This window comes from Neovison vison, chromosome 7 (assembly GCF_020171115.1).
Source record: "Neovison vison isolate M4711 chromosome 7, ASM_NN_V1, whole genome shotgun sequence".
Lineage (NCBI taxonomy): Eukaryota > Metazoa > Chordata > Mammalia > Carnivora > Mustelidae > Neogale > Neogale vison.
This window is the reverse complement of record NC_058097.1, coordinates 53,677,250-53,702,312: the sequence shown is the minus strand read 5'-3', so window position 1 is coordinate 53,702,312 and position 25,063 is coordinate 53,677,250. Positions and strand designations below refer to the sequence as shown.

Here is a 25,063-nt window from a genome sequence, read left to right as displayed (position 1 = left end):
TCACCTTCACCTTCCGGTGAGCCCTCCCCTGACCATCTCCTCTAGATCTGAGTCTATGCCAGTGGCTGCCTCCCCCCCACCCCCCGCCGCATCGCGTTTATTTCCCCCCCAGCACACTTATTAATTCCAAACATTATATTTATTTTTATTTACTTGTTTACCGCGAGCCCCATGAGGGTGGGGGCCTAGGCTGTCTTGGTCACCCTCACGTTCCCCAGCCCCAGCCAGCACAGGGCTGGGCCTAGAGTGGATATAAATAAATTTCTGTTGAATGAATGAATAAATACCCTTCTCCTGTCCTGAACCCCTGCCCCGGCCTGCCTAGTCAGCTCTCCAGCTAGTCTGCCCCGATTGTCCTTCGCTTGGGTTCTGAGTCTCCCTCATCCCCGGTCCTGACTTGGAGAATGCTGTTTGTCCAGAAACTCACACGTGCCCTTCATGTCCTCCCTTCCTTAGGAGACCAGGGGCTTCCCATGGGCAAAAATGACTATGCTACCCCTCGGTGAATTTTTTCTCCCATCTTCTCCTTCAGTCCCCAAATTTTATCTCCTTATTGGAAATCATCCTCCACCGCCCCGCCGTCCCCCGCTCCCGCCCCGCTCTTCTTGTCGTTACCTCTGGAAACCAAATGTTTGATTTAATTTACTTGTCTCCTCCTCCAGGAAGCCCTCCCTGACCCTCAGACTGGGTCAGAGGCCCTCTGGGTGCCCCTGTCTGAACCTCTGGGTCATCCCTTTCTGGGGGCAGGTCTGTCTCCCCCATGGGAGTGGGAGCACGTGATAGAGGGCCAGGATTGTCATTTGTCAGCACTGTGTCACTAGCACCACCCAGCACAGTGCCCCTGAATTGTTCAACCAAATTGTTAGGGGGTCATGGTAGAGGCTGACACACCAACCTCACTGTTTTCCGGTTTTCTTCTACCCTTATGAATATGAGCACAGCCCCATTTACATACAATTTGCATACAGCAGACCCAAAGGGAAGGGAGCTAAGACTGGGGGAGTGACAGGTTTCTGCACGAATTGGGGGTTCACTGGGCGGGTGGCAGCATCTTCAGCTGCACCTGGTCCCCCTGGGAGGGTGGAACCGCCGCCCAGCCAGCTGCCAAGGCCTTGGCCATGCTGTTCCTCTTGGAAGTGAGCGGGGTCTCCAGGGTGAGCGAGGCGTTGGCCATCTCCTGGGGCTTGTCACTGGCCAGGAAGCGGAGCAGGTTGTGCAAGGCCTTGGCCACGTCGCTGCGGGCCCCCTCATTGACGAGGCAGTAGAGGATGGGGTCAGCCACACAGTTGAGGCTGGTGAAGGCCAGCGAGCTGTGGTAGGCTGAGAAGACACGCTCCTCGAAGCCACAGTCCCACGGGCGGCCCAGGTAGACAGCGCTGCGGGAGAGCAGGAGCACGTGGTAGGGCGCGAAGCAGACCAGCACGATGGCGATGAGGCTCAGGGCCAGCCGCTTGATCTTGGCCTTCTCCTGGCGCTCAGTGGACACGCTGCCCCTCACGGCCCGCAGGATGCCGCGGTACGATAGCAGCATGAGGGCCCACGGGAAGAGGAAACCCACGAAAACCCGGTAGAGGTTCATCCAGGCCACCCAGCCCTCCATGGGGAACTTCTCGAAGCAGAAGGTGTGGTTGTAGCGGTCGCGGAAGAGCTCGTCATGGAACAGGGGCGCTGAGTTGGCCCCCAGCTCTGTGGCCCAGACCACGGAGCTCACAGCCACAGCCGTCTTGACCCGGCGCAGGCGCGCAAAGCGCAGTGGATGGGCCACCGCCAGGTAGCGGTCCACCGAGATGCAGCACAGGAAGGCGATGCTGATGTAGATGTTGGTGTAGAAGATGAAGCCGAAGAGCTTGCAGGAGCCCGGGCCATGGATCCAGTTGTCGTGGTGCAGGAAGTAGTCGACCCACAGCGGCAGCGTGCAGATGTACAGCAGGTCGGCGATGCTGAGGTTCATCAAGTATACGCCCAGCTCGTTGCGTTGCCGGACCTGGCGGTAGGCCGCCCACAGGGCCAGGCAGTTGGTGGGCAGCCCCACGCCGATGACAAAGATATAGAGGGATGGCGGGAAGAGGTGGTCCACGCGCGAGTCCACGTGGCAGCCGTCCCACGTGCGGTTGCCCATCCTCGGCGCTGGGGCTCCCGAGGCTCTTCCCCCGGCCCACGGGGGCTGTGGGGCCACGGGGGGCGGGAGGCCATCAGGCCCCCTGAGCCCCCTCCTTGGAGGCTCAGGGGAACATGGTGGGTGGCAGTCCACGGGGGAAAGATGAGGGTGACCGTGAATCGTGGACCGGCCTGGGCAAGGAAGGGGAGAGCTTGAGAGGGAAAAGTCAGGGGAAGGATAGAATTATGATCAGAGGGAGGCTTGGGGTGGGTGGGGGGATTAAAAAAAAAAAAGAGCTTTGTCAAGGGGGTTTTACAGACCCAATCAGAGTGGAAAGGAGGGAGTTGAGGGGTAGCCCAAGAATTGGCCGAGGGGGGTGTTTATGGAAGAGATGGAGACCTCATCGGGCAGTGGTAAGAGGGAGATATTGGTAGAGGATATAGAAAGTACGCGTGGCCACGTTGAAGGGATGGGGGGTGGAATGTTCTAGAAGAGGCATGAAATATGTGCGATAGTGTTGAGATAGGACAGACTGCAGTTAGGGAGGGTTGAAAACACTAGGCAGGGTCAGTTGTGTGCTGGTGCTCCCTAGGACCCCCGTAAGAAATAAGGAAACAAAAAAGATTATGGAAAAGTAGGTGCCCTTAGTCCGGGAAATGTGGGAAGGGTGTTTAAGAAACAGGAAGGAAGTGAGTAAAGGCTATTATGGAGGAGGATTACGGATGGAGTGAGGAATTTGAAGGGGGCAGGGGAGGGGCTCTGGCTTGGCTTGGTCCTGGTGGGAGCTCACAGTTCAAAGCTGACTGTATGGTGCCTGTAGGGAGAGAGGTCTGAGGTGAGGGGAGTCAAGGACACCCCCTTCTCCCCCCACCCCTTGCCATAACCCATGGGCTGCTGAGAGCGGGCATCCTAGCGAAATCTAATTGAGCTTCGTTCTAAACAACAGATCTCTGTAAATGCAGATTTAGGGGTCCGGATCTATTTTCCCTAATAGACATTAATAACCCCACTCAGATTTTATAACTTCCTTCCAGAAACTGTGTAAAACGCACAAGTATTGTATCACGCTTTGGCAGATGCTAACCCTGTCATTTCCCAAAGGAACGTGAAGCTCAGAAAGGCTGCTCACTCCCCCCAAGGATGCACAGCAAGGTCATGATGGAACTAGGGCTGGAATCAGTCTTCTGCTGCTAACCCAGGACACCCCATCCTTGACAATGATAGAGACAGATAAAGCTTATTGAGCCCTACTACATCGCAAACCCTGTTCTAAGCATTTTTATGGGCATTAATACATTACATTTTCAAGATCCCTACAACGAACATATCGAACATATCGTTACTATTCCTAATTGGCAAACTGAGGCACAGAGCCCTTCAGAGACCTGTCCAAGGTCCTGATGATGACGGAAGGATAAGATTGATTCTCACCCCTTTTCTCTAGCCTGTGCATGTTTCCACCCAAGAATAACTGAACAGAAAGGGCCCTGAGCTGGGCAGTGGGGGCTGGGAACCATAGCTGCTTTGGGGGTGGGGATGAAAGGAGGGGCTACTGGAAGTGATCACATTCTAGCAGCAAGAGAAGCCCTGGCAGCAGGGCCAGCGTCCCTCCCTCAGGGTCGGCTTCCCTCATTGTCTCTGGCCCCAGCCAACTTTCCTGAGTGAGAACCTTGGGCCTGTCACCCCCTTGGGAAGACCTGCAAACACAGGGCAAAGGACAGTCATGGACCAAGATCCTGACCATTGTCAGCCCAGAGGGTAGGGGAGCGAAGTCCTGAGTCAGAGGCACCTTTGTAAGTCACTCTATCCAGGGCTTTCCATGGGGTTAGTTTTTTAAGATGTGAAAGGTTTTATTGTTATTATAACTATCTTTTTAAACAAGATTTTAAACTGGAAAGCTATCCAAGACAGTGGAAAAAAGAAGCTGCTCTATGTTCTCAATGAAATCAAATGGGGGGCAGGGGACACCACCTCTGAAGAAGCCCCCAGGACACACTTAGAAAACCACTGGTTGAGTCAACTGGATTTATCAGGAAACCAAGGCCCAGGGAGGTGAAGGGATGAGCCCAACATCATACACTGGGTTCTTGGGAACCTCCCAGATGCCAAAGCATCTTTCCATGGGAAAGTCCTCTTGGCTCTACCTCCACAATAAACCCTCAATCCATGCATATCTCTCAGAACCTCCTGCCACTGTCTGTTCTGCACCACCATTGTTGCTTGCTCGGACCTGTGCAGTAGTTCCTCACTGGTTTTCCTGGCTGCCATTCTGCCTTCAACTACTCACTTCCCACAGGGCAGCTGCCAAGGTCTTGTTAACATGAAAATGAGCTCTCATTACCTCTCTGCTGGAAACTGAAATCCTGAAATCCCCAAGTGCCTTCCCAGTAGACTGCTGATAATATCCAAACTCCTTGCCCCAGGGAATAAGGCACTGCCTCACTTTTCCCCCCATCTCTCCTCCTCCACCTCAGCAGGCTCAAGACCCATTACCTTCTTGATTCAGCCACAAAACCTTTGCTCTTTCTCGGATCTTCTTAGGACTCTGCTCCCTCGCCTCCTTCACTCCCACAAGGGAGGCCCTCCCCATCCCCCAGAGTCCTGCCCACCCACCCCCAGGGTTGTCGCCTTACAACACATTGTATCTTGTTCCCATTTGTCTGTCTGTCTGAAATGGACATTCCAGGAGGGCAATAACCTTGTGTGGACTGCTGTCGCCCAGCACCCAGAAGAGGCCGAGCATATAGTAGACACTCAGTAAATGACTGTGGGTGGAAGGAACAGGCATTGGTCAGCCCATCCTGCAAAGCAGGCTCCCTCTCCCTCTGAGACAGCTACAAGTTCAAAGAAGTCCCTGCAGGGTCCCAGGGAAAGAGGTTGGAAGGGAAATAAAATGAAAAGGGCAGGATCTATCCGCTACATAATTGACTTTGAAAGGTCAGGGCTGAGTCCCGCTTAGTAAACCCTACCCCCTGTGGGGTCCTTAGCAGTCCAGCGGCTGCCCCCACCCCAGACTCGCAGACAGTGGTTCCTGGATCCTGTGGACAAAGGGTGGAGACAGCACAAGCTCCCAGGGCTGGAACAGGGCAATCCAGCTCCTCCCTTCGAATATTCTCCACCCAGACCAAGTCCACGCAAAAAACCCTCCTCTCTCGCCTTCTGTCTCTCCCTTTTCTTGTAACATCGAGAAACTTCATGCTTTTTCCAGAGCCTCCGTTTGCCTTTCTGTATGAAGGGGGAGGGAGCAAAACCTTTATACTATTCACATCACAGACAAGAAAATCCTTGGTAGGATGGTATATCATCTACAAAATGTGCAGCATTTGAACAATTACTATTATTCCACAGGCACAGGAGAGCTGAGACAAGAAAGGAACCAAGGCTGGGAGTTCCCTTTGCCCTGCGCTGGCCAGACCCTCCTGGGTTCGGCTGAGCCTGGAGCGGGTGTGCGTGAGACTTCTTTCCAGACGCCAGAGGAAATACACTTCTCATGGCTAATTTCCTCGAGGGGGAACCAGCTGGGGGCTCACCTACCCCTCCTCTCCCTTCCTCCTCAACCCACCTGCTTCCTGGGGCTTCTGGGCACGGGGTGGGGGGCGGGGGGCACACTCAGCCCTCTTTTTTCGCCACCTGAGATCTGCCCACCATCACACCATCAAAATCACAGAACCAGAACCGAGACTCAAAGCATTTCACAGTGCTATAGGTCTATACGCTCCAACTGGGAGTGTAAGGCTGTTTCTGACCCCTTCCTTATACATGTGGGGAAACTGAGGCCCAGAGCAGCAAGACCGTTGTCTGAGTCATGTGACGTGTCAGCGTCCAGCAGATCTCCTGTCCTTCTTGACCCAAGAGCCTCCCCTTTCCCCAAATGTTTTCTCGCCTCACTCCCTGTGCTCCTGTAATGTTTCTCACGTCCTTCTGGGGTTATCAGCCCCCTTTGAGAATCTGCTGAAAGATACAAGGAAGGGTTTTCTCCCCACCAAAAAGCAATGACCACAGTGTTTTTGTGCACCCCCAACACCTTGCCCAGCCTGGAACGGGCTGGGGCGGGGGTAGGGAGGCAAACTCCTCTTTAGCTGGGATCTATGCTTCCTCCCTTACTTGAGGTTTATTGGAGATTCAACCCCCAAATCTTTAGCAAGAAGCTCTCCCTAGCCCCCAGGCCCCCCTCTCTGGTCCCTGCTAGCCCCTCCCAGGGAAGGGAGGAGAGATAAACCCAAGTGTGGAGTGATAGTGAGGGGACCGGAAGGACTGGGCAGACCCCAGCCCCTGCTTCATCTCTTGGCTGCTCAAGCCAGATAAGACTCTGGGCTCCACCAGCCACCCCAAACCAGTAAGGCTAAAGGACTCTGGAGGGCTGAGAGGACACGAGGGAGAGGTGATGCAGCGCCCCCCCCCACTGCATCCCTGGCCAACGTCAGGTTTCACTCACCAGCCTTGTCCTAGAAGCCACCAGACTGCCTCTTTGCCCCCCTTCCCTCCTCTGCCTGCTCTGCTTCCCGCCACCCCCTTGGCAGCCCCCGGGGACGGGCCAGCTCCGGTCTGCTCATTAGGGGACGAAATGTGATCACCGCGTCTCGCTCCCCACCTGGTGCCCTGGCGGCCGCCGGAAACCAGGGGGCAGTCAGGCCACCGTGACCACCTTGCTGGGCCTCAGTTTCCCCATTTCTACCGCCGCTCCCACACCACCCAAAGGGGACACCGGGGTCCTCCTACTCTACCCCTCCGACATCATCCATTCCAGCACCCAGAAAATCCTCCGGATCTATTGTTAGTCCAGTTCACAGTTTACCGTTCTATTATTGTAACCTTCTAGAGCTTTACCTTTCTTCCATTCTATTATTATTATCCTAGCAGCTTTCCATGTCCTTACCCTTTAAGTTTCTAATATTCCAGGAGTCTCACATTCCAAGATCCTAAAGTTCTATTGTTAGAACGCTCTATGATTTTTTTTAAACATTTCTACGACTTTCATCATCTATTATTAAACTCTCAGTGATTATTATCTTGGCCCAGCAAACACGAATACGTATTTCCCTTCCTTTTTTTTTTTTTTTTTTTTTACAGAAATGGGAACACACTCTATATACCATGAAACCCCACTTCCTTTTTCCCTCCTTATCTATTCTGCTTGTTAACGACCCAGCAGCCCGAAGGCCTAAGGTGGCACAGAATTCTAAAATATGGGGGATTCACGGGAGATTGGGAGGGGGGGAGTTGGGTTGGTTGTCACCACCACCTAGCTCCTAAATTCTCCCTGCCCTGGGGGGACTGCTAGGAGCCCCCACTGCCTCCATCCCGAGCCCTGCCAGCCTTCTCTCATCCCTCCAGCTCGCTCACACCAGCTGAGTTATTATTTGTCTAGACACAAACCAAATTATAGGCCCTGTCCCGAGGGAACAGTGGGCTTCATGGGGAGGGTCAGGAGACAGAAGCAGGCGGGAGTTAATCCCTGCCCCCCCCAATTTCCCTTCCCTTCTTCCCTCCTTCTCTGAAACTCCACCCCTCCCACCCAAACCGACTCTTGTCCCCTCTCCCCTCCCCAACACCATGGCTTTGGAAATATTTTCTCTTCTCTGCTTCTCAAATGCTCCCCTCTAGATTCCAACCATTCATACTCACCCTGGCATTCTTCCCTCCTCACTGTGAAGACCTCTTTTCCCAAATTAATCCGACTTAGTGGCAGCAAAAGAAGCCAGCTCTCTGGATTTGGGCTTCAGGGGAACCGGAGTCCCAGCCCCCAGCCTGGCACAGACTCATTGTGGGGACTTCTGCTCCCTGGCCTCAGTTTTCCCATCTGTAAAATGGGTGCCTGACCTCCATGGCTCCGTAAACCCTTTGAGCTCTCTCTGCTTGGAATCCTGTAAGCTGCCCAAGATTCCAACACTAATCTTTTTGGATTGAAGCATTCATATATCCTGAGGACTTGTGATCTGAAGATTGTGGGGCCCCAGGCCTCCCTCTGATCATTCTCCCATCCTGAGTCCTTCCATTCAAAGACTTCATGCTCAAGGGTTCTTGATTATGATTCACAGAGCTGGGGAGCCGCCTATCATCTCTCTTATTTCCTCCTACTGGGACCCCCTCAGAAAAGGAAATCTCCCCATCCTCACCCCAAACCTGAAGCTGAGTTCATCTATAGAGAGAGATTGGGAGGTACCCTCCAGGTGTGTTCAGGAGGAGGGGAGCTGGTGGTGTGGCCCAGGCTTGGGGGCGCTAGGGGGTGGCCCCTATCAGCTCCATCTGCGTCAGTAAGTACCCCAGTGCACATCCTGCCTGAGTTAACACAACACATCCCACCACCAACAATGGCTCACAGAAATTCCAGAGCTGTCCTGCAGCCCTGTTGGGGGCGGTGGGATGTCCTGTGCAAGCAGGGGGTGAGGGGAGTGAGGTGGAGGCAGGAAGGAGTTAATGGTGACCTAGCCAAATCCTGGAAGGGAGGAAGTGGGGGAGGAAGTCCACCCCCCAGCCAGGAATTCCTGAAATCGGAGGGTGGGGTGGGTGCGACCTCAGGAGCAGTGGGGGGACTCTCTAAAGGGGGCGCTGGGGTCACAGTGTCCCTCAGCGTCCACCTGCCCCAAGCGGCAACCCTACACCCCACCCCCACCCCACTCTCAAGCAGTTCCTCAGCCCAGGGGAAAGCTCTGGGATGCACCAGAACTTGGAATGAGATGACGGTGGGGTCGAGGTGCCAGAACAGGGTCTCAGGAAACACAGAGAAAGAGACAGAGACACAGGAGAGAGACAGAGACACAGGAAGGGAAAGGGCAAAGAGATGCACAGTGACAGGGGAGAACCATGGAGTAGGCACAGAAATCCACGGGGACTGAGAGTTGGAGAGACTGAGGGATAGAGGCAAAGGGAGGCAGGGAGAAGGGATACAGAGACGGAGAGAGAGACAGAGCCAGAGACAGACGGAGAAGCAGAGAGAAAGGAAAAGACACAGAGACATCCAGAGATGCAGAAGGAGAGGCACACCCAAGAGGGAGAGAGGACCGCAGAGAGACCTATCCGAGACGGGCGGAGAGAGGGAGACGGACCCAGAGACACGGTCCGCGCGGAGACGGCAGGAGCGCGGGAGAGGGGCGGGGACGGGCCGCGCGGCGCGGGAGACCGAGGCACAGACGCAGGGGCGCAGAGTCCCCGAGGGGCGCGCGGAGGAGGGGCCCCGCGGCGGCCGGACGCCTGGCGCGGGCAGGGGAAGGAGAGGCGCCTACCTACGCGCGGCGGCTGGACGGGGCGGGAGGCGTCTTTCCCGGCTGCGGCGACGTCTGGGCTCGACCGCGGCGCAGGGACCCCGCGGCGACTCCTGTCTGCCCCGGGCCAGAGCCGCGGGCCGAAGCCCCGCCCCCGCCAGCCCCGCCCCCGTTAACCCCTCCCTCGTCGCCGCCCCTTAAGCCCTTTAGGCTTTCACCCCACTCCAGGCTTCCAGCCCCGGGGTGGGGGTAAGCCGGGGAGAAACCTCACCTGCTGCCTCAGCAACCCCCTTCCCCAGCCCCTCCAAGGCCGCAGCCTGGAGGCCCCCATCTCCTTAACCCCTTTGCTTCCCCTCCGTCCAGCCCTACACCTCCTGCCTGACCCAGCCCTCTGCCTCTGACCCTCCTTGAGCTGATCCATTTCCTACCCTCTGAGGCCCAACTCCTTAACTCTGATGATTGCATGCCTCCCTTCCCAAGGAAGAGTGAAAACGAGTCTGTCCTCACTGCTGGACTCAGGCCACCTCTGTAAGGAGTCCTGGCCCTTGGTCAACCAGACCTTAGCCTAATAGTCCTCTGTGCCTCAGATTCCCGTCTGTCAAAGTGTTCACTCACAGTCTCTTTGTCAGGCTTTCTTTTCCCCACAGAACTTTTTAAATTATCTGTCCCCCTCTGCTAGAGCAGGGAGGAGTCATGTCTGCATCTGGTTTGTTTACTGTTGTGTGTCTTTTGCCTGGAAGCCGGCTACGCACGCGACAGGTATGCAAGACACATGTTCTCAGGGAGTGAATACATAAGGGTAAAACAGTATTTGCTGATTTTTATTATTATCACGTCCTTCATAAACTGGTCGTGAGAATTCATTCTCGATCAGAGCACTTGGGACACACCTGGCATCATGCAGCACTCAGAAATGACAGCTATTGGTTTCACAAATTCTTTTTTTTTTTAGAGAGGGAGAGAGTACATGCGAGCCAGGGAGTGGGGGGAGGGTGCAGAGGGAGAGGGAGAATCTCCAGTAGACACCACACTGAACATGGAACCCAACATGGGGCTCGATCTCACCATCCTGAGATCGTGATCTGACTGAAATCAAGAGAGGGATTCTTAACCGACTGAGCTACCCAGGCACCCCTGATCTCAAATTCTTTTTTCTTCCGTTCTTATTGTTGTTGTTAAGATCTCATTTATTTATTTGAGACACAGAGAGACCATGAGCCAGAAGAGGGGCAGAGGGACAGGGACAAGCAGACTCCCTGCTGAGCTTGGAGCAGGAGCACGACTCCATCCCAGGACCCGGAGATCATGACCTGAGCTGAAGTCAGAAGCTTAACTAACTGACCCACCCAGGCATCTCTCATTCTTCATTTTTAATAAAAATTAAAAAGCCCGGATCTTAAGGAACAAGACAATGAATTGTGACAGATACACTTGTGTGCCTAAGCGCTCAAATCAAGACAGAAATTTCTAGCACCTAAGAACCTTGTTCTTTGCTCCTTTCCAGGCAATACTCACAGTCTACTTCACCCCCGGCAGCAACTCTTTCTTTTTACACCAGACATTAGTGTTGCCTGTTCTAGAGCTTTTGCTGTGTGCCCTTGCACAAGTGACTTCGCCTCTCTGAGCCCTATTACTTACTTCTCAGGGCTCTTGAGGGACACAGAAAGTTAGGGAGTTAACTAAGAGACCTGCAATGCACATGGGAATGAAGGCATTTTCCTTTCATATTCCCTCAAGGAGACAGGAAAAGAACTAAGGAAGGTATCCCGAAGGCTGTGGCCCCTCCCCGTGTATAACCCCAGTCTCATCCTATCAGCCTCAAGACAAGTCCCACGGAGCCCTCCTGTCAGAACCTTGGTCATTCCAAGCTCCTCTTAAGAAAGAATTCCAAGGGTCCTCTAGGAGGGGAGAATCCTCTTCTCTCTTAGGCTCACCCTAGGTTCTCTGAGGATCCAATCCTGGTAGGAAATAGGTAGCCATTCAGAGCTTAAGTGGGAGCACTTAATAAAGGGATATTTCAGAGGGGTGGGCAGGCGGAAGGAACCCACAAAGTAGGAGGCAACACCAAGGGACTGGCCATGGGTAGAGCTAAGCCATTACCACGCTTAGGACAGGAAACTGGAATTTGGAGAGGAGCCCATAGAACTTGTAGCTCTAGGTAGAGAACAAAGCTACTGCCAGAACAGCAGGGATGCGGGGAGGGGGCCCCCCAAATAAATACTCCCATTTTTCTCCTCCTACATTCCGATTTCCCATCAGTGCTTCTGTGGGCAGAAGCCAACCAGAGCGCGAAGGGCAAGGGAGCTCCATGGATGGAGTCCACGCACGGCGGTCTCCCAAGGTCCAGAGCAGGGAAAGAAAGGCTCAAAGTGATTCTGGGGGTGACTCTGGGGGGCACTGGGAGAGAATCGTCAGCGCTTCTTCCCTGCAGGGCTACGACTGGGCACAAGGGGGCGACAGAGCACCAAGAGAACCAATGAAAAGGCTGCTTCACTAGCACCCGCCACGCCTCCAGAACTTGGACAGTCGGGAGGGGTCGAAATGTGGGGGACAGTAAAGGAGACTTGGGACAGAGAGCGTCAGAAACTGGCTTCTGAAACCTGGAGATCTGGAGGGGTGATACAAAGGCTGAGCCCTGGGGGCTGAGTAGGAGTTCTCCAAGAGGACGCGTTCAGACGCAGCGGGGCGGGTGCCCAGGGAACAGCCTGTATGGAGGCTCCGGGGCACGAAATGTCACAGGGAAGGGCAAATACGGGTGATTCAAATGGCTGGAGATGAAAATTGGGGACAGGAGAAGATTCTAGCTGAAACAGCAAAGATGAAGACAGGATTGGGAGAAAAGGGGGGGGGGGGCTGGGCAGCTGAACGCAATGAGCATTGACTGCACTCCAGGCCGTTCTAAGCACTTCCTGTGAATATCTCCCCTATGGGAGGTACCATTTCACAGATGAGAACAATGAGGCACAGATGCTGTCAAAAGGCAGCAGTTTTGGCAGCTGGGTTCCGATGCTTTAACCACGGTTATGCTCTTTCTCGGAGCGGGAAACAGGGTTGTTTCATATAAGACACAATTCTTTCACACACTTCAACACCCAGATAAAACTCGAATACTCATTCAGCAAACATTCCCTGATCCCCTGCTGCTGTGCTAGGCAGTGCTGGGTACACAGCAGTGACCACGGCAGCCATGACCCCTCCCTCCCTGGGCTGGCAGCCAGTGCGGGGGTGACAGATCTATCCGTTATAAGGACCCCTCAGGTCAAGGGGGATGCTGGAACCCAGAGGGGCTTTGTCACAGTTTGTTGGGCAAATAGGAGGATGGAGGGAGGGCAAAACTCTCAGAATTTCCACACAAAACAACTCCCTTCATTTGGTTCATTTCTTACTCAACCTTCAGTCTTCAGTTCAGTTGTCCCCTCCAGGAAGCCCTCCCAGATGCCCCCTGAGTCTTCCTCTGCCTCCTCAAGGTCACCATTGTCTGAGCATGGGTCTGCCTTCCCCAACGGACTGTGAGAACTTTGATGGCAGGACGGGGGCAGTCTCACTCAGCACTGTGTCTAAACATTGCACAGCTCAAGGAACAGCCTAGAATAAACATGCTCCAAAAAATAAAAACCAAATAAATTTTAAATTTTAAAAAGAATAAGTATGCTCCTTGCCCTATTAGAGAATTCATTAACTCATTCATCAACAAACGTATCTGTCAAGCATTTACTGCCCGCTAGACACTGTGCTAGGCACTGGGGATACAATCTTCAAAAGCCAAAATCCTCACCCTTGTGAGCAATCGATTAGTGAATAACTGATTGACTTCTGGTCATATCAATTGAGATCTGATGAGAAGAAAAAACTCTCTAAAGGCCTGAGATATAAGGAAAGCCACTTTTTTTTTAAAGATTTTATTTATTTATTAGACAGAGAGAGACACAGAAAGAGAGAAGGAACACAAGCAAGAGGAGTGAGAGAGGGAGAAGCAAACTCCCTGCTGAGTGGGGAGCCCAATGCAGGGGCTCGATCCTAGGATCCCGGAATTATGACCTGAACCAAAGACAGATGCTTAACCAACTGAGCCACCTAGGAGCTCCCCCACCTCAAGATTTCTTTCTAGGTCACCATGATGATGTGTACACGTTCTTTTTTTTTTTTTTAATATTTTGTTTATTTATTTGACAGAGAGAGATCACAAGTAGGCAGAGAGGCAGGCAGAGAGAGAGGAGGAAGCAAGCTCCCTGCTGAGCAGAGAGCCCGATGCGGGGCTCGATCCCAGGACCCTAAGATCATGACCTGAGCCAAAGGCAGAGGCTTTAACCCACTGAGCCACCCAGGCGCCCCGTGTACATGTTCTTGAAACCAAAAACCTGATTTACAGCTCGTCAAGCCTACATTGTGCACCTGCTTTGCGAACAAGTCGCTTCAAGAAAAGCTATCTTGTCCTCAAGATACCTATGATCAACGCTCCTACTCACCCCGTTCCCCAATTCCTTCCTGCCTCTATGTTGCTTTATAATATTTTGAACTTTGACAAGATGTAAAGAGGCGGGGCGCCTGGGTGGCTCAGTGGGTTAAAAGCTCTGCCTTCTGCTCAGGTCATGATCTCAGGATCCTGGGATCTGCCCACATCAGGCTCTCTGCTCAGTGGGGAGCCTGCTTCCCCCTCTCTCTCTGCCTCTCTGCCTACTTGTGATCTCTGTCTGTCAAATAAATAAATAAAATATTTTAAAATAAATAAATAATTGAAATTATAGTTTAGGTTGCTGTTTCTGGAGACTCACAGACAGTCCTCCTTACTGACCAAAAGGGGCTTTGCAGGTTTCTCCTGCAATAAATTTTTCCTCTTTTAGGAAGAGATGGGCTTGCTAAGTTGCCACTCTTTTTTTAGTATATGTACTGCCGAAGCAAGCACGCTAAGTTGCCACTCTGAGACTATAAGGCTCTAAACTTTCTGACCCAAGAGATCATCTTGCAAGTTGAGCAAAAAAACAAACAAACAAAAAAAAAAAACCCACAAATGTGTAATGTTCTACAAAATTCTTTTTTTTAAACATTTTTTAAAAGATTTTATTTATTTATTTGACAGAGATCACAAGTAGACAGAGAGGCGGGCAAAGAGAGTGAGAGGAGGAAGCAGGTTCCCCGAAGAGCAGAGAGCCTGATGTGGGGCTCGATCCCAGGACCCTGGGATCATGACCTGAGCCAAAGGCAGAGGCTTAATCCACTGAACCACCAAGGTACCCCCTCCCTTTTTTTAATTTAGTAATCTCTGTAGCCAACCTGAGGCTCAAACTCTTGACCCTGATACCAAGAGTCATGTGCTCTACCAGCTGAACGGGGCAGGAGCCCCTCCACAAAATTCCTATGTATTGTTTTGTCCAGAAGAATTCTATATGTTTGCTACCTTAGAATGTTTCTATAGGAGCAGTGGTTCTCGAAGTGTGATTCTCAGGGCATCAGTACTCTTCCCAGAACTCTTTGGAAATGTAGATTCTCTGGAGGACCTCAGGCTGACCAAGAGGAGAAAATGCATTTTCATTCTAACAAAGCCTGCAGGTGATTCTAATATATCTATATCTAATATATCTTCAGCTTTGAGAACTACTGAACTAGAGAATAGGAAAAAAAAAATTCCCAAAGCAATTCTAAGCACCTCCAACATTATATACAAGATGTAAGGGCACCTGGGTGGCTCAGTTGGTTAAAGGCTCTGCCTTCAGCTCAGGTCATGATCCCAGAGTCCTGGGATCGAGTCCCACATCCCCTGTTCAGTAGGGAGCCTGTTTCTTCCTCTCCTTCTGCTCTTCCCCACCACTCATTCTCTTTCAAATAAATAAATAAGATCTTAAAAAAAATAAAAAATGAGATGTAATTAGATAGCATCTCTATAAATTATCTTGGCTATCAGAGATGGAGAAGATCAGAACATCTCAAAAACCCCCACCTCCCCGCAACTTGGTATTGTCACTGGTGATATTCTAGTGGTTTTGCCCTCACAGGATGCTATCGGTTATTCTAATGAGGGATAGAAGCAGGAAAGCGCTCACTTTTTTTTTTAAGCCTATGAGCCATTGTTTTATTTTATTTTATTTTATTTTAAAATAAGCTCTGGGGGCACCTGGGTGGCTCAGTGGGTTAATCCTCTGCCTTCGGCTCAGGTCATGATCTCAGGGTCCTGGGATCGAGCCCCGCATCAGGCTCTCTGCTGGGCAGGGAGCCTGCTTCCGCCTCTCTCTCTGCCTACTTGTAATCTCTCTGTGTCAAATAAAATCTTAAAAAAAAAAAAAAAGCTCTGTGGTGTCTAAATAGGGTGTCTCTCTTGATTGGTCGATTGTATGGGAGTCCCCAAATAGGGGGCAATGATCAGGTGGAAGCTGGTGGCGTGGACAGTGGAAGAATTCACCGAGACAGAATAAAGGAGATAGACGTTTACCGAACACACCGCAAGGGAGCAGCGGGCAGGACAGTGGAGGAGAGGCTGCCTGCAAGGAGGCAGTGGGTGGGGGCCGTTTTTTAAAGGGGGAAGATGAGGGGCGCCTGGGGGCTCAGTGGGTTAAGCGTCTGCCTTCAGCTTGGGTCATGATCCCAGGGTCCTGGGAGGGAGCCCCGCATGGGGCTCTCTGCTCTACAGGGAATCTGCTTCTCCGTCTCCCTCTGACCCTCTCCCTACTTGTGTGCTCTCTTTTCTCTCTCCCTGTCAAATAAACAAGTAAAATCTTTAAAATTTAAGAAAAAAATAATAAAGGGAGAAGATGAGGGCATAGCATATGGCGATATATGGAATTCTCCCTTTTCTGGTAAGTGAGCCTGGTTCTAAGTAGCCCACTGGGCAGTAAGAGCCTAAAGATATTTTGAGGTCACTGTGGGCCCTTCCTACATTCCACCATTCAAGCCTGTTTGCCTAAAAGCAGCCTCTACAAGTTCTGTGCCCAAGGTGGGGCTTCAACTCACAACCCCGAATGCCAGAGTAATGTACTCTATAGACTAAGCCAGCCGGGTGCCCCAAAATGTTGATCTCTAGCCCAGAAGCCTGATGTAGAGCTTGCATAGTTTTGGTAAGGATTACATAAATGCTGGTCTGGTCGAAACATTCTCTCTCTCTCTCTTTTTAAAGTAGTCTCCACACCCAAGGTGGGGTTTGAACTCAGAACTCTGGAGTCAAGAGTCAGATGCTCTACCAACTGAGCTAAGGAGGTGCTCCAATATTTTTTTAAAGATTTTATTGATTTGACAGAAACACAGTGAGAGAGTGAACACAAGCAGGGGGAGTGGGAGAGGGAGAAGCAGGCCCCCCCGCCGAGCAGGGAGCCAGATGCAGGGATTGATCCCAGGACTCCGGGATCATGACTTGAGTCCAAGGCAGATGCCTAATGACTGAGGCACCCAGATGCCCCTTACCTGCTCTTTTAATACCTGTATTCTTCTTGGGCATGAGACAGATATATATGTCATCAGGACGGCCGTTGATCTTAAGACTCCCATATAAGGTTTCCTTCCAAATAACCACGTGTGATCCCTCAATGAGGAAAAAGGCAAGATACGTCTGACTGTGTCCTTCCCGAAAGGGACCGATTGGAGCTATTACCCAGGTGGGGCACTTACGTAACCAGGGACTGCTCTCTTGGGCCTGGATCCTGGAGAAAGCTTGGGAAAAGCTGTCTAAGTTCCATCTTTTGGTTTTTTTTTTCATGGCTTTCATTTGTCCTTATGCATGGGCTAGTTGGCATTCTCCATCCTGCTCCCAGATTGAAAATACTTCTAGAGGGGCCCCTGGGTGGTTCAGTCCGTCGAGTATCTGCCTTCAGCTCAGGTCATGTTCCCAGGGTCCTGGAATCGAGTCCTGCATCAGCCTTCCTGTTCAGCGGGGAGTCTGATTCTTCTCCCGCCACTCCTCCCCCCACCCCTTGCGCTTTCTCCCTCTCTCTCTTTCTCTCTCAAATAAAATCTTTGCAAGAAATTAAAAAAAAAAAAAAGCACAAAACCCACCTCTGGGGGGTGGGGTTACACGATTCTCTTGAGCACACCTGCTCTCAGATCTCAAGAGTGTCCATTTGCTTTAATACCCTTCCCCACTGGGCTGCACGTCTGTCCTTGAACTCCTTCTGGTAACAAGCCCAAAAAACCTTCCATGGGGATTCCTTTGGGGTCAACTAGGTCAAGACCCAGGGGCCCGGAGTCTCCCCAGTTAACCGGGCATCTTTCTGGAGGGCCCCCTTCCTCGGTTAGTCTCCCACTCTCGCCTTCCTCCAGCCAGAGACTTGCTTAGTCACTGTCCCCCTTTGTTCTCCTCTCTCTGATCTAACAGGAAAAGGCCTAAAAAGGACACCTCGTGTGTTTCCTTCCCTTCTGCTTCTTTTGTAACTCTGCTGGCCTCGATAGAAGCTAGAAGATGGGAACGTCTGAGCAGAAAAATGAACCGAAATTCCTTATGGTCTGGCCTTTATGTCGCTGTGCCCAAACACCTGATCTGTCCACATTCCTTGACGACACCCCTCTCCTCTCCACAACTCGCTGTCTCAGGCCCTTCAGCTGTTCATTGTTCTGTCCCGTTCCCTGCAACACCCCCCCCCCCCACACACACAACCTTTGCCCAGTCCTGTCCATGCCTCTCTCGGTTTTCTGCAACCCCCCGCCCCACCTCTCCTCCTTGTTTGCTGCTTCTTTTGTGCGTCAGATCTGGAACAGAGAGGGCTGGATGGGTCCTGCCAGCCTCTCCTTATGTGTGGGGTTTCCCCATCATTCGTTCCTGGGTTAAGGGACAGGAGAATGGGAGGCAATCACCTGGTGAGTCAGCATAGGGCTTTAAGGAATATTCTCCAGCAGCTGCCCAGACACCTTTTGTTTCAGGGAGGGTCCCTGCCTTCTCGGGGGGGCCGGCTGCAACCTATTTTCACTTTTTGTTGCTGGAAGGAAAATGTGTGTCTGTTGGTCTGTCCAAGCGGATGAACTTTAGGATAGGAGTCGTCTTTCTCTGCCCTCTGGGCTTTTAACTGGCTCCAGCTTTGAGAGGAGCACCTACCTATTCCGCTCCAGCCCCCCATTCCTGTTTCTGCACCACCATGGTTTGGCTTTCATAACTGGCTCTCTACCATCCTCAGTGCCTCCTGCTCTCCTACCCTCGCTATGCCCCTCCCTGCACTTCATCGCCCACCTCAAATTCCCCCCCCCAGGTGCCCTAGCTAAAACTGACCAATGTGGGGGCAAATTGGTTGATTTTTGGTGGACCCAGGTGCAACGTATTTGGCATTTTTTTTTTTTAGATTTTATTTTTTATTTATTTATTTGACAGAGAGAGAGAGAGAGATCACAAGTAGGCAGAGAGGCAGGCGGGGGGGGGGGCGGGGGGGGGAAGCAGGCTCCCTGCTGGGCTTGATCCCAGGAACCTGAGATCATGACCTGAGCCAAAGGCAGAGGCTTAACCCACTGAGCCACACAGGCGCCCCCGTATTTGGCATTTAAACTAATTTGTCAGCTTAATTAAACATATCTGTAGAGTTTCAGCATTAAATATAAAAACCTTATTGTTATTTATTTTTTATTTTTTTTATTTTAAGAGAGGGAGAGAGGTTGGGGAGAGGCAAAGGGAGAAGGAGAAGAGAACCTAAAGCAGGCTCTGAGCCCAGAGTGAAACCTCATCTCACGACCCTGAGACCATGACCTGAGCTGAAATCACGAGCTTCAGACTTAATTGACTGAGCCACCCACGTGCCCCTAAATATAAAAACTTTCATTCCAGGGGCCTAGTTGGAAGAATGTGCGACTCTAGATCTCAGGCTTGCGAGTTCAAGCCCCACATTGGGTGTAGAGATTATGTAAAAATAATTAATGTAATGTAATTAAGACTCATGAAGGGGGGCGCCTGGGTGGCTCAGTGGGTTAAGCCGCTGCCTTCAGCTCAAGTCATGATCTCAGGGTCCTTGGATCGAGTCCCGCATCGGGCTCTCTGCTCAGCAGGGAGCCTGCTTCCTCCTCTCTCTCTCTGCCTGCCTCTCTGCCTACTTGTGATCTCTCTCTGTCAAATAAATAAATACAATCTTTAAAAAAAAAAAAAAGACTCATGAAGGGACATCTGGGTGGCTCAGTTGGCTAAGCATCTGCCTTCGGCTCAGGTCATGATCCCAGGGTCCTAGGATCGAGCCCCACATCTGGCTCTTTGCTCAGCATGGCCCCTGCTTCTCCCTCTCCCACTCCTCCTGCTTGTGCTTTCTCTCTCTGACAAATAATTTAATTAAAAAAGACTCCTGGAAATAAGGGAAGAACTCCATATGCAAGAAATTATGCGTTTTTGATAAGAAAGATGTAAGGCATAGGAATACATTTTGTAGAGGGAAGAAGAAATTGTGTCGTAAAATAAGACTGGTTGTTTGGAGAGAAAGGGCTAGGACAAAATATGAATGAAAACAAAAGTTACAGGGGTGCCTGGCTGGCTCAGTCGGTAGAGCACATGACTCTAGGGGAAAAAAAAGGAAGAAAGAAGAAAAGAAAAAAATTACAGAAGGTTTGTAAAGGGGTCTTTGCAGAAGAATTTTATATGTGGTCAGGACTGACTATGATAAAAATGAATAGGATTTTTATTTTTAATTTATTTTTTTAAAAGATTTTATTTATTTATTTGTCAGAGAGAGAGGGAGAGCGAGCGAGCACAGGCAGACAGAGAGGCAGGCAGAGGCAGAGGGAGAAGCAGGCTCCCCCGCCAAGCAAGGAGCCCAATGTGGGACTCGATCCCAGGACGCTGGGATCATGACCTGAGCCGAAGGCAGCTGCTTAACCAACTGAGCCACCCGGGAGTCCCATCAATAGGATTTTTAAAGTGCACTGGTTTAAGACTGAAATTCTGCTTTTCTTTCTCTCACAGAGTTTTCTAGGACTGTGAGTCTCCTCTTGGTAAGAAAATGTGAACAAAGTTTTTTATCTTCCCAGAAAACTGAAGCTTCGATGTTTTGTCTTGATATCAGGGCTTTGATTACTTAAAGTTAAAAGTTCTCAATATTAAAGAGTCGAGTTTTACTCACCACTGTGTAACTTCCAATAGGACCCTTTATTGCCACCTTGGTGAAATATAGTTTTATAACGATCTGTAATCCTATTTGGGCGTGTGCTTTAAAACCTTCTGAGATTTTTCACAAAATTCCCCAGATTTAAATTCTAAATGAATGCCTTTTGACTAATCAGTCTTGTTTCTTTGGTATGCTAAGTTACTTGGGTTTGGTTTTTTTGTTTTGAAAAAATATTTATTCCAGAGAGAGAGAGAGAAAAAGGGGCAGAGGGAGAGAATATCCAAGCAGACTCCCGCTGAGCACAGAGCCCAGACGTAGAACGTGATGTCAGGAGCCATGAGATTAAGACCTCAGCCAAAGGGGCGCCTGGGTGGCTCAATGGGTGAAAGCCTCTGCCTTCGGCTCAGGTCATGATCCCAGGACCCTGGGATCAAGCCCCGCATCAGGCTCTCTGCTCAGCAGGAGGCCTGCTTCCTCCTCTGTCTCTGCCTGCCTCTCTGCCTACTCTCTCTCTGTCAAATAAATAAAATCTTTAAGAAAAAAAAAAAAAAAAGACCTCAGCCATAAACCAAGACTCAGATGCTTAACCAACTGAGCCACCCAGGAGCCCCCCAATTTAAGTTACTTGGAATGCATGTCCAACAGATAATGATATGCATTAGGTTGTACTGAACGGGTAAGTAATAGAACTATTCCAGAAAATATATGAAATTCCTGAAGTTTTAATATGTCCTAATATAAGGTCATTACTTGAATTCTTGAAATGTGTGTCATAGATACAACCAGGTTTCCATGTCAACTACATTATCAGAAACTCTACTATCAGATCTTTTTATCTTTTTTTTTTAAGATTTTATTTTTTTATTTTTATTTTTTTAAGATTTTATTTATTTATTTGACAGAGAGAGAGAGATCACAAGTAGGCAGAGAGGGAGGGGGAAGCAGGCTCCCCCGCTGCGCCAAGCAGAGAGCCCGAAGAGGGGCTCGAAGATGAGGGGCTGGAAGCAGGGCTCCATCCCAGGACCCTGAGACCATGACCTGAGTTGAAGGCAGAGGCTTTAACCTCTGAGCCACCCAGGCACCCCTGGGTGGACATGTTTTTTCAAATGAACTAGTCTTGATTTGGCAATCTCTGGAAACAAGGATGAATTTAGAGAGAAAAATTATGCTTCAATAGCACAACCTTATGGATGTTAGATTCAAGTTTTGACTAATCATCTTGAAATGCGGACAGCCTGAGGGAGGCTTTAGAGAGATTGCCATTGGAGCTCAAATACAGACTATTCCTCTGTGGGGGTAATGAAAGGGATGCCATGGGCTTACGATGATTTAAACAGTATAATTGTGTAACTCGGTTGTCACCTTGATCAATTCCATGTGGCTGGGATAACAAAATCACTCCTTGAAATAGTGTACCCCATGCCACGGGGTTAACTATGAACTTATGGAAGCTAAAGGATTGGCCCCACCTTCTTTATAATTGGATTGGGGAACCCACTTAGGGACGCCCTTAGCTCCTGAGACATGTCATCTTGCACTTGACAGTGATTCCTGGTGATTAAGATATGGTTATGGCTAGACATCAGGGGGGCCTGTGTGCCTCAGTCGGTTAAGCCTTCAGCTAGGGTCATGATCCCAGGGTCTTGGGATTGAGTCCCACATCAGGCTCCTTGCTAAGGCGGGGAGCCTGTTTCTGCCTCTGCCTGCTGTTCTCCTGCTTGTGCTCTCTTGCTCTCTCTGACAAATAAATAAGCAAAATCTTTAAATAAAACAAACATAACAAGTAGAGGCATTGGCTGAGCATACAGAGGCCACCTTGAATCCAACCCAACATGGAGTCACCCACAAATTTAAAAAGTGGTCCTTTAAAACCATACCCTTGATTCATGGCCCGATAGTACTCACCAAAGAGTACTCCCCCAGAAGCCTGTGACCATACCATTATTTCTACTACCTTGCAAACCATTTGGCTTGCTACTGGCCTGGCAAGGCGACCCAGCATCAGACGGCTGGTAGCTAATGGAATGCAGTGGTTATGGTGCCAGACTGGGGGCGTGGCTTCCACCAGGCTGCATTGGAAACTGTGTCCTAGGTTCTGTCTGGATGGATGGCCTGTAGCACCAAGACCTTTACGTGTCCAACCTACTTTCCATGCCAAAAACAACGATGGAGGGGCATCTGGGGGAATCAGTTGGTTAAGTGTCTGCCTTCGGCTCAGAGTATGGTCTCAGGGTCCTGGGATTGAGCCCTGTATCGGGCTCCCTGCTCAGCATGGGAGCCTGCTTCTCCCTCTCCCCCATTTGTGCTCTCTCTCAACTAAATAAATAAGATCTTAAAAAAAAATAGAATAGTTAGATGCTTAATGGACTGAACCACCCAGGGGCCCCAGGAGCATTTACGTTACTAAAGGCCCAAACATTTAACACAATACTCAAACACAGAATGGCACGAGATGTCTGAAGGGCAGCACAGGGAGGAACGTGTGCCATTATTACCATGGATATCACATTTATGTTCCAGATTATGACAAAATATAACAGGATTACTTACTGATATAAATAACCACACTGATCACTTGACGATGGGTTAAACACCTGGTCTGGAGGTGGACTGCGGTCCATTCCAAAGGGTCTTCTTACCACACTTCTCATTTTTTATTATTATGTTAATCCTTTTTTGAAGTTTATTTATTTTCTTAACCTTGACATCCAAGGCGGGACTTGAACTAATGACCCCAAGGTCAAGCGATGCATGCTCTTCCAACTGAGCCAGCCAGGCGTCCCTATTATAGTAGTAATCTTAATATGTTGTCTCTTTTGCTTTGTTCTCTCGTATTGCTGATATGCATGCAAGCAGTTCCTGACTTCTTGGCCCAGCTGATGGATGAGCCTTACTGTTCAAAACAAATTCACCTCGATGTCCCCTCTGGACCCTGCAGCAATGGCCTCCCATAATAACTGCTTGCACAGATAGATAGTGATCAGTTTCAGTCCACAGGTCAGGACATGTCTAGGACCCCTGCCAGCTTCAAGTAGTTACAGACTATGTGCCCTTTGCCCTTCAAGATTCAAGGACTAAATACTGGTCAAGGGGGGAAACAGTGAGGGATAAAAGCAGAAAAAATGTTCACCTTTAGCCCAAAGGCTGACCTGCATAGTTTTGATAAGGATCAAATAAGTACTGGTTGTTACATCCTTATAGGGTCTCATGACTGCCCATATAGCTCATGGATAGTTAAGATCGAACTGAACCATAAGCAACAGAGAAATCTTGCCAAAAGAGTCTGTTTTTGTTTTGTTTTAAGATTTTACTTACTTGAGAGAGAGTGAGCATGGGGGGAAGGGCAGAGGGGGAAAGAGAGGGAAAGAGAGAGAATCCCAAGCAGATTCTACACTGAACATGGAGCCCCATACGGGGCTCATCTCAGGACCCTGAGAACACGACCAAAGCCGCAACCAAGAGTTGGACACTCAACCGAGTCCCCCAGGCCCCCCAAAATGAACATTTAATGGATAGACTGAGTAAAGTACATTGCTCTCCCCAGAGTGGGTGGGCCTCATCTAACTAGTTGAAGGCCTGAATAGAACAAAAAGGCAGACCTTCCCCCTGAGTAACAGAGACACCCTCCTTCCTGCCTGCCTTCCAACTAGGACACTGGCTTTTTCCTGCCTTTGGACTTGAACCAACACATCAGCTCTTCTTGGGTCTCCAGTCTGCCCACTCACCTTAGAGACCTTGGGACTTATCAGCCTCCATAAGCCTCCATAAGAATGAGCGAATTCGGGGTGCCTGGGTGGCTCAGTGGGTTAAGCCACTGCCTTCGGCTCAGGTCATGATCCCAGGGTCCTGGGATCGAGTCCCGCATCGGGCTCTCTGCTCAGCAGGGAGCCTGCTTCCTCCTCTCTCTCTCTCTGCCTGCCTCTCTGCCTACTTGTGATCTCTGTCAAATAAATAAATTAAAAAATAAAAGAAGAATGAGCGAATTCCTTCCAATAAATCACCCCCCTTGCCTGTCTTTGAAAGGCTGATGTGCTAAGATGGCACATTGTATATTTTTTAACGTCTAGAAAAAATCAAAACAATGGTATTTTGTGGCAGGTGAAAACGAGAAACTCAGACATCAGTACCCATCAATAGGTTTACGGAAGGCAATCTGGCTTGGTCCTGTATGCACTGTCTGTCGTCACTTTCATAGGACAATGTCCGAGTTAGTTGGGACAGAGACAGGGTGGCTCACAGTCTAAAGTATTCAGTTTGCCGACCTCTGATTTACTATTCTCTGGTGTGAGAAGTCAAGGGGGGTGTGGTTGTTGGGGGGAGAATGTTTGGGAGAGGGCTGCTGGGGGGCTAGGGGCTCTGGCCATCTGCCTGGGAACTGGCTATAGGGCTGGATGAGCCTGGGAATCCAGGAGACTGTATGTTGTTGACAAGTGTACTTCCCTGAATATTACATTAAAGACTGATAAAAAGTTAAAAATGTGTGTCCCCCCCCAATGCAGCTGGGCCCCTCCTGGATCACCCAGTTCCATGACCAGCAACTTCTTTTTATTACTACTTATGCTATACAGAGTTGGGTTTCTGGCTCTTGCAACCCAGGGTCCTCATACCCCATCTCCCAGCCATTTACTGTGTCATCGGCCAGCTTCTCTGAAAAGTCCCTGTGCCTGCTTCAAACTATGGTTCAAGTGGAGGCTGCCATGTCCTCACACAATCCCCAGTCCCCGGCCTCGAGGCTGGGTCCCCGGCTGATCGCCACCCAAGGGGAGCCAATCACA

The 25,063-nt window shown here is 50.4% G+C and overlaps 1 protein-coding gene across 1 annotated transcript; it reads right to left on the bottom strand.

Moving 5' to 3' along the window:
• Nucleotides 1-101: 101 nt before the first annotated feature.
• GPR4 (G protein-coupled receptor 4) lies at nucleotides 102-9,404 on the bottom strand. Its single transcript, XM_044257097.1, has 2 exons — nucleotides 9,322-9,404; nucleotides 102-2,912 (listed from the first exon to the last, which is right to left on the bottom strand). Exon 2 carries the CDS (start codon nucleotides 2,117-2,119, stop codon nucleotides 1,031-1,033), a length of 1,089 nt encoding a protein of 362 aa, XP_044113032.1. The 5' UTR covers nucleotides 2,120-2,912; nucleotides 9,322-9,404; the 3' UTR covers nucleotides 102-1,030.
• Between the last annotated feature and the right edge of the window lie 15,659 nt (nucleotides 9,405-25,063).